This window comes from Montipora foliosa, chromosome 10, assembly GCF_036669935.1.
Source record: "Montipora foliosa isolate CH-2021 chromosome 10, ASM3666993v2, whole genome shotgun sequence".
NCBI lineage: Eukaryota > Metazoa > Cnidaria > Anthozoa > Scleractinia > Acroporidae > Montipora > Montipora foliosa.
This window is the reverse complement of record NC_090878.1, coordinates 14,591,705-14,601,516: the sequence shown is the minus strand read 5'-3', so window position 1 is coordinate 14,601,516 and position 9,812 is coordinate 14,591,705. Positions and strand designations below refer to the sequence as shown.

At 37.8% G+C, this 9,812-nt stretch overlaps 1 protein-coding gene across 1 annotated transcript; it reads left to right on the top strand.

Moving 5' to 3' along the window:
• Positions 1-860: 860 nt before the first annotated feature.
• Positions 861-3,897, top strand: LOC137972550 (dentin sialophosphoprotein-like). The gene is made up of 5 exons (XM_068819298.1): positions 861-1,122; positions 1,470-1,808; positions 1,934-2,206; positions 2,440-2,712; positions 3,071-3,897. The coding sequence occupies exons 1-5, from the start codon at positions 861-863 to the stop codon at positions 3,895-3,897; spliced, it is 1,974 nt and encodes a 657-aa protein (XP_068675399.1).
• Positions 3,898-9,812: the final 5,915 nt, after the last annotated feature.

Genomic DNA, 9,812 nt, shown 5'->3' with positions numbered 1-9,812 from the left:
CGAACAAAAGCGACAAAACCGGGACAAAACAGGTTTTTTCCGCTAGCACAATCACTCTGACCATGACCAGCCGTCGTATGTTTGTGACTACTCTCTGGGAGAGGGAAGGGGTTCTTTTTTTTTTTTTTTTAGTCGTCCTCAGTCTTCAGAGTTTCTACAGCCAGCTCGGGTTGAAATGCTAGAAAAAGTCAGTAATTCCCAGACTAAAACTTTATCAATAACAAAATTTCTCAGCCAGCTCATCGAAACACCTGTATTTTTGCCAGCCAGCAAGATTCCTTGGGGAACAGATAATGTGAGGAACAGATTCGTTGGGTGCCCCTGTATGTATGTCTTTGCAAATTAAAAATCAAAGAAAATAACGATAAAAAATAGTATCTTGTCGACTTTTTGTGCTGTTGTTGCCCATATTCTACTTTCATGTGATAACACTTTCCTTTTAATAAAATTGTGGGAATAAGAAAGTAATTTGTCTCAGGAAAATAGGGATCAACGAGCATTTACAAAATTAACAACTGTACAAAGGTCTTTGCAACCCTCGTCAATTCCATGGTTACTTACTTCCTACACCGTCAGTGCTTACTGTCTGACGTAAAAAAGCAACAAATTTTACGTACCCATTAGCCATGCGCAAAAATTATTGGCGCGAATGTCTGTATCGCCTGTCACCGCCCTCTGAATGAGAAAAGAAAGCATCCTTTAATTCTTTGCAGGCCAGTTGAGGATTGTCCCATTGGTGATTTGTTTAAAAGGAAAATTTTCTTTACTTCTTTCCGCAGACCATCGCGAGAAGAATCACAAAAATTACCATAAGCTATGGCAAAAAGTCATCTTCAAAGATATTTCAAAATGGAGCATATATGGGAGATTATCACAAGAAGGAAAGACATTTGATGATCGAAACCTTAAACCACAGAAGCGTCTACGAAACTACTGAGGAGTTAATTGTAATTCCACAAGGAAATTACAGGGTTACCACCTACCTGTTCAAAATGACTGAACAACATTGGATCAAAAGCCAAAATAACGCACATTTTAAAAGAACAACTTACCGCGGCATCCGTAATATCGATACATTTCCTCCAGCAACGGATGAAAAGGAAACTATGGAGAATTTACCAAGTGAGTAATGTATACAATCCAGAATTGTCTATCTCTTCCAATTGGAATTGGCCAATCAGTTGACGGTATTGATGACGGCCTGCTAAATAAACGCCGATTACAATGGCATGATGATAACAATGTCTCCGATTGGCCCGAAACCAAAGGGGATTGCTTGGGGAACGCAATGCCGCCATTTTTTTCCCTGAAAAGAAATCTACCATGCAGTATCTGTGCTTTGGTTGCAAGCCCACCATTTCTTCATCCTTAGTCCCTTCTTTCTCCCTCTTTGTCCAGCGCTTGCTGTATTCAATGATAAAATTCGATCGCGTTTAAACCCGGCTTTTTTTAAATTGTATTCTGACTAGGTGAAGACACATCATTTGAAGAACCAGACGATTCCATTGACGAAGAATCAGAGGAAGAATCAGTTTCATCAGATGCCAACGATGACTCACTGTTGAATGAAAGTTCATCGGAAGACGACACTGACTCTGAATTAGATGGAATAAACGGCCTCCTTGATGGTCATTTCAAAGAAACAGAGGCTAATGAGAGTGAATATCTCGGTTTCCACAGTTTGGCCTTCGAGCAAGAAGATGGTGAGGATGCTGTATTAGAGTCTGTGAAGAAAACGAGAACGCAAATAAGACAAACAGTACATTGCTACCGCAAAAAATCTACCATGCAGTACCCGGGCTTTGGTTGTAATCATGATAAGCAAAACATTTCCTAAATTCCTTCCCCCTTTTTCTTCCCTTTTTTTGCTTGCTGTATTCAATAATATAATTTAATCGTGATTGAACCCGCTTTTCGATTATCTTCTGATTAGGTGGAGACACGTCATTTGAAGAACCAGACGACTCCAGTGAAGAAGATTCAAAGGAAGAGTACCTCACTGGACTTTCCAGCTTGTTCTCTAAGCAAGAATCAGATTCATCAGATACCAACGATGACTCACTGTTGAATGAAAGTTCATCGGAAGAGGACACGGACTCTGAATTAGATGGAATAAACGGCCTCCTAGATGGTCATTTCAAAGAAACAGAGGCTAATGAGAGTGAATATCTCGGTTTCCACAATTTGGTCTTCGAGCAAGAAGATGGTGAGAATGCTGTATTAGAGTCTGTGAAGAAAACGAGAACGCAAATAAGACAAACAGTAAATTGTTACCTCAAAAAATCTACCATGCAGTACCCGGGCTTTGGTTGTAATCATGATAAGCAAAACATTTCCTAAATTCCCTCCCCCTTTTTCTTCCCTTTTTTTGCTTGCTGTATTCAATAATATAATTCGATCGTGATTGAACCCGCCTTTTTCGATTATCTTCTGATTTAGGTGGAGACACGTCATTTGAAGAACTAGACGACTCCAGTGAAGAAGATTCAAAGGAAGAGTACCTCACTGGACTTTCCAGCTTGTTCTCTAAGCAAGAATCAGTTTCATCAGATACCAACGATGACTCACCGTTGAATGAAAATTCATCGCAAGACGACACTGACTCTGAATTAGATGGAATAAACGGCCTCCTTGATGGTCATTTCAAAGAAACAGAGGCTAATGAGAGTGAATATCTCGGTTTCCACAATTTGGCCTTCGAGCAAGAAGATGGTAAGAATGCTGTATTAGAGTCTGAACTAATTATTATGTCAGATGATGATGACGACATACCAGGGTCACTCAGCGAATTAGACGATTACAGACGATAAAAGGCAAAACGAATCATTAAGGGAAGGCTTGAAATCTGCATCAAAATCGAAATCGCAGTGAAGAAAAAGAGAACGCAAACAAGACAAACATGAACATTGTTACCTCAAAAAATCTACCATGCAGTACCCGAGCTTTGGTTGTAAGCAAAACATTTCCTCAATTCCTTCCCCCTTTTTCTTCCCTTTTTTTTGCTTGCTGTATTCAATAATATAATTCGATCGTGATTGAACCCGGCTTTTTCGATTTTCTTCTGATTTAGGTAAAGACACGTCGTTTGAAGAACCAGACGACTCCAGTGAAGAAGATTCAAAGGAAGAGTACCTCACTGGACTTTCCAGCTTGTTCTCTAAGCAAGAATCAGATTCATCAGATACCAACGATGACTCACTGTTTAATGAACGTTCATCGCAAGACGACACTGACTCTGAATTAGATGGAATAAACGGCCTCCTTGATGGTCATTTCAAAGAAACAGAGGCTAATGAGAGTGAATATCTCGGTTTCCACAATTTGGCTTTCGAGCAAGAAGACGGTGAGAATGCTGTATTAGAGTCTGAACTAATTAGCATTTCAGATGATGAGAACGACATAGCCGAGACACTAAGCCAGCTAGACACTTATAATGAGGAAATCCGAAGCGAATCATTAGGCGACAGTTTGAGATCTGTGTGCTTCGAAATCACAGACGAAGAGGAGAAAGGAAATGGGAAAGAAAATGATGAGAATGCTGTATTAGACTCTGAGCTAATTAGTATGTCAGATGATGAGGACGATATGGCAGAGGCACTCCGCGAAATAGACGATTATAACGAGGAAAGGCAAAACGAATGCGAAGGCTTGAAATATGGGTCACTTGAAGTCGCAGGTGAAGAAGAGAACGCAAGTAAGACAAACAAGTACATTGTTGCTGATCATGACGCAGGGACAAAGGAAAGCTTCGGGGAAGAAACAGAACGGACCCAGCAAGGCAAAGATGAGGCGACCGATGAAGGCAACTGGAAAACAGTAAAAAAATCGTTAAAAATCGCTGCCGGTTGCGCGGGTGTCGCCCTGGCGATGTATGCAGCTTACAAGTATTTCAGGTGAGATTGTAGAGCGCAAAATATTCATATTCTTATTAGTGTTATTTAACAATTAGACCTGTAGCCCGCAAGGGTCACGGATCAATAGCCCATGAGGCGAAGCCGAATGGGCTATTGAGCCGTGGCCCTCGAGGGCGAAGGGTCTAATTGTTTTAGTATCACTCAACTAGTCGGACAGAAAAGGCAGTAATAAAGTTAACAAATGCAAGTTGAAGAAATATTTATTTGGGAATAAAAGGAAAGAAAGCGTCACGGTTTTTGTCATAATAAAGAGGGCGGGACATTAAAACTAGGCTTGTTGGAAAACCAAGGTTTTTCGCCTCGTTTACGAACAAGACATTCAGATTTTTTTTAAAAATAAAGACTAGTAAGCAGCACACAGCAACAGATCTTGTCAACTACTTCTCCGACCGGTTTCGTCTGATTACGCAGACTTCATCAGGGAGTTTGAACAGGATGGTTAAAAGGAACTTATTTTATACCTTATTTACAAAGCACACATTACGTTCCAGCAAGGGTGTGAACAGTGAAAAACACCTACACAACAGTACGTGCAGGATATGACTAAAATCCTGCATGACGCTGAGAATTGTAATTTTGGGGCTCGTGGATTTGACGTTTAAATCCAAAATTACAATTCTCAGCGTCATGCGTGATCTAAGTCATATCCTGCACGTACTGTTGTGTAGGTGTTTTTCGCTGTTCACACCCTTGCTGGAACGTAATGTTTGCTTTGACAAGATCTGATGCAGTGTGCTTCTCTTAAAAAATTAAATAAAACAGTCAAGCCGCAGAGCAGGAGATCGAAAAAGCACGACAAAGTTTTTAGAAATAAACAAATGAAAGCCATGATAGCAACCAGAACTGGAAAAGGGTTAGGTTTTTACAGCTTTTCAGTTAAATGACTCAACTATGAGATTTAAATGTTCCCTACTAATATATCCTCTATTTTTTTCCTTTTCGTTTTATAGAAGTTGATCACCAAGGATCACCATCATGTAAACTGCCTTAATTTTTAAGAAGCTCAGGCATTTTTTGTATCTAAAAAAAGTTATTGATTCCTCTTATTGTTATTTATTTAAGTTACCGATATATTGGGACATTTGTCCCACGTTTTTTCTTGGTCGATTCACCTGTAAATATCAAGTTATTTGTTACTACTTGAGTGTGCAGTTGGCCACTGCTTTTCAGTTTTCTCCATATTTTCTGAGCCATATATTTGATTGACACTAACATAACATTTATTGCACTTTCACATCGGAGATTTGAAAACAATTTTCATTTTTAAAGAATTGAAGAATTTGCTGCACGGGGCCCATAACCCGGGTTAATGATTGAGGTCTATGACCAATTTTCATGTACTGCTTCGAGAACCACTCTTTTTCATGCAGAAAGAACCGCGCATGCATTTGACAGTGACGACTTAATTTAGAGGTAACACGGGCTCAAAAAAAAAAAAGCGGATCGAGCGAAAGCAAGACCGATGACATATTGAAAAGGGAAAGGAAAAAAAAATAGGGAACCGAGTCTTTATCTTTACCTTATTAAAATTTTATTTAGCTAACTTATACGCTATGTAGTAAATTTTCCAGTATTCTTCTTCTTCTATTTATAATTATTATTATTTTTATTATTATTATTATTATTTATTATTATCATCATCATCATCATCATCATCATCATCATCATCATCATCGTCATTGACGTCCTTGTCGACGTCATTGTCATCGTCATCCTCACATTATCAGCAGTTAAACGTAAAGATCCCGAGCCATCTGGAACATCAAGGCTGAGAACGGATCCTTTGGTTATTTAGTTTAGATAGGTAGGGTTTTTTAGGCTATTTAGTGAATTTAGCAATTATCATTATGATTATGGTTATTATTATTTTTATTACTGCTGTCATCATCGTTGTCGTCGTCGTCGTCTTCGTGGTCGTCATCATTATTATTATTATTATAATTATTATTATTATTATCATTATAATCATTATTATCATCATTCTTATCATTATTATTACCGTTATCATCATCGTCATCGTGATCATTATCAGTATGGATTCCAAGCCATCTGAAACCGGGTTTTGGTCCGAACCGGGTTTTGGTCATTAGGTTATTTAGTTTAGATAGGTAGGATTTTTTAGGCTATTTAGTGAATTTCCAATTATTATTATTATTATTATTATTATTATTATTATTATTATTATTATTATTACCTTTATCATCATCATCATCATCATCTTTATTATGATCATTATCAGTATGGATTCCGAGCCATCTGAAACATCTGGGCTGAGAACCGAACCGTGTTTTGGTCATTAGGTTATTTAGTTTAGATAGGTAGGATTTTTTAGGCTATTTAGTGAATTTTCCAATTATTATTATTATTATTATTATTATTATTATTATTATTATTATTATTACCGCTCTCATCGTCATCGTCGTCAACATTATCGACATCGTTATCGCCATCGTTATCGTCATCATCATCGTTATCGTCATCATCATCATCATCATCATAGTCATCATTATTATCATTATCATTATTATTATTATTGTTATTGTTATTTTTGTTACCGCTCTCATCGTCATCGTTATCTCCATCGTTATCGTCATCGATATCGTCACTATTATTATTATTATTATTATTATTATTATTATTATTATTATTATCATCATCATCATCATTATCATTATATCCTAGTCCTTCTCTCTTTTACTCGTCATTCTCTGTGGCTCTTTTTCTTCTTTTTCTTCTCGTTTTGATTATTATTATTATTTCTATTAACTGGTTCCTTTCCCAAACAGAAGAATTCAAATGTTGACAGCTTACGTCATTTTCGCTCACGCTCTTGTCACTGGCTAAGCAAACGTAGTTGAATTCCCTGCGTTATGGGCCCCGAAACGTCTTGTGATAAAATAAAGTAAGAAAGTATGCTCTAATCTTAATCTAACAATCTACCTCATTCTGCAATAAAATACCAACTCGACTGACCATTGTTCCTTGGTGGCTTCATTACATGACAGAAATATAGAAGGTTGATGATGTCGACTGGGAAAACCCTTTAGTATTTATCACACATCAGTCAAGTACGTTCGACTACAGAGAACCAACTAGGAATTCTACAAAAACGGCAAACTTTGTTGTGGGTCATGAAGGAGTAAAATGGGAGCTGGGATTGACCCGATTTTTCGGTGGGATTTGATTACTGGGAACTGTGGGCTTTTGTTACTGGGAATATTATCGAGAAAGAGTCCTTGGTGCGAATGGGATTTGTATCATCAGAGGTCATCAGGCATTAGTTCTGCTCAAAAATTCCTGATATCAAATATTTCATGCGGTCACTACCATGTGAGAGTGAGGACCTTGCTGAAGCTAACAGACCTGATTTCGAACCTCAAAGCTCCCTACCTCTAATACGGCTTCACTAGCACGAATTGACTTCCCTAAACCCACTGCAACCAATTCAATCACTCAAAAAGAAGAAGGTCAGATGACGTATTGGTCAAGGCGCCATGGTAAATGTGTTAGGCACAGACCTCTGGGCCTAGCGATTGTTGTGGGTCTAGTGAAAAGGGCAAAGACTCCGAGGAGGATACTTGTGAGGATACTTACGTTGATGAATTTTGTAATGATAATGATGAAAGTGACTCTGAAGGTGACGTAGAGAAACGGGCGACTGCATCATTCAAAGTGATATTATGTGCCATGTAATAGCAGGAGAGTTATCATGATTTTAGTGGCAGGGACTGGGATTTCGTCCAAATTTGAACTGGAAAATGGATTGCCGCCCTCCCTTCATGATCCTCTTGTCAACTGTGTGTTTGATTTATTGTTGTTCCAAGTTAACGGCTAGAAAAGTATCCCATATCGCTAGAATACTTGTGGGGCAAATTACAAAGCTGTACTTATTTTCACATTATTAAGAAATTAAAAAGAATCAACGATCCCTTTACCTGCATGAAAGTGATACGTCGCAGTAAATAAAATTAGAACTACATACAATAAATAACAAATCAAAATCAAATCAAAAGGAAACTTGGCAGCAGCGAATGACTAAAACTTTCAACTAAAATTTCGGTCTTGTAGCTGCTAACCCCAACCGAGACAAGGAAAACATCGTTGCTGCCCATGTTGTGGGAAGGGCTCATAAATCATCCACACATGGACAGGATGAACGAATTCCTTGTTCGGCTGGTGCGAACAGGAAGAACTTTATATTTATGGCTGTTACGTAAGTTATATCTGCTTTCATGTCTTGCTGGTAAAAGTTCTCTAGGTTTGTTGTCTTCGTTATTCTCAATTGATGAAAACAACTTTCTACAAAGATGGTTATGTTGATCTTCTATCCCTTTAAACCCATATCTTTCGATCCCAGTATGATAATCGCAATCTGGCAAAATAATAGAGACAACTCTCTTCTCTAAACGTTTAAATTCGTTCTTAAAATACAGTGGTTAAGAGTTGTAAATTAAAAGCTAATTATTCCATAATCGATGACTGATCTGATACAACTTACATAGAATAAGCACAGATGTTTTGGAGGAACGTTAGCACCTTTTAGCTCAATTAGGTAATACATTCCCTTATTAACACTATCAACGTGATCATTCTATGATAAATCACTAATTATTGTAATACCTAATACCTTAGCTGATTTTACAACTTCTAATTCTTTCCCATAAACAATAAGCGGATCAAATAAGGGTGGTTGTTTAGAGAAGCTAATTCTAAATTCTTTGCACTTGTCAGAGTTCAACTGGACTCTGTTTTCTTATGACCAACTAGTACATTGTCAACTATACCCTGTCCATTGCTGTCACAACCCTTAAGAACAATTTCAGATGCAGTTGTATCTACAAACTTCCAATAGAAGGGAACACAATGATTTAAATCCTTAATCATCGGAGCAAAGATCCAGGGACCTAATTTCCTAAATTTACTTACATTAAAGCCTTTTTTGCGCAAGTTACTTTATTACAGCAGTTTTCAAATTACTGTCAAAAGTGGTTACGCGATTGCAATTGGCCATTTCCGAGTTCATGTCTGCCTCCTCTACAAAGCGAGTCTAACTGTGATGGTAATTAGTTCTACTTTACATATGAATGAAAACTAATTTTCGTAAGAAAAACTTCGCACTTAGACTCGCTTTGAAGAGGAGGCAGACATGAACTCGGAGATGGCCTATTGCTAAGCTTGGTGATTGGTTTAAAAATCTCGCGCCAGTTTATCAACCAATGACAACGAAAGCCAAAACCACGAATTTGGATTGGTTCATTGCGCTGTTTCCACCTCCTACGATTGGTCGAAGTAATGATTACTTTGGTATTTGTTTTTCGACACTCAACTGAAAACCGCTCTAACTGCAATGATCGCATTCACAAAGAATCGCATACTAGGGAAGACATCTGTTTACAAACATTGTTTTTGTTATTCAAATGTAACTAACAACCACAGGAACAAAAGATCCTTTGTTTCGAAAGCCAATGAGGCTCTGGTTTGCATATTAATGACAATAGGTGACGTCAGCGATATCTTGGCTATACTACGAAAATTTAAGTTATATATTCTTTATCACAAACGTTCCTTCTCCGCGCAGATGTTGTGCAAGAAGTTTCGCGAATACTTTCCACGCAGACACCCCCTGTTGATCTAGAATTAATTAAATAACGGCTGGTTATCGTCTGCCATAATTATGAGCTGTGTTTAATTATGTACTATGCAAAGAAACTTTCGCACAAATCATTTGAAGAAAGTGACGAATTTGCATACAGTAAAGTGTAATAATATTCACATGCCGGAAAGGTTGAAACTGAATGATGAGTACCTTGACAGTATTGAGAATAAATAACTCAGTAGACTACGTACTTTGCATTTTATACATCACCCGACAATATAAAAAATGACCAGCTCAAATTG

What these genes read in the sequence shown, in the direction of transcription:
- LOC137972550 (XM_068819298.1), top strand. Translation starts at nt 861, where the DNA reads ATGGGAGATTATCACAAGAAGGAAAGACATTTGATGATCGAAACCTTA. An exon ending in GCAGTACCCGGGCTTTGGTT is followed by an intron (nt 1,809 to 1,933) that starts GTAATCATGATA and finishes TCTTCTGATTAG; the next exon opens with GTGGAGACACGTCATTTGAA. An exon ending in GGTCTTCGAGCAAGAAGATG is followed by an intron (nt 2,207 to 2,439) that starts GTGAGAATGCTG and finishes CTTCTGATTTAG; the next exon opens with GTGGAGACACGTCATTTGAA.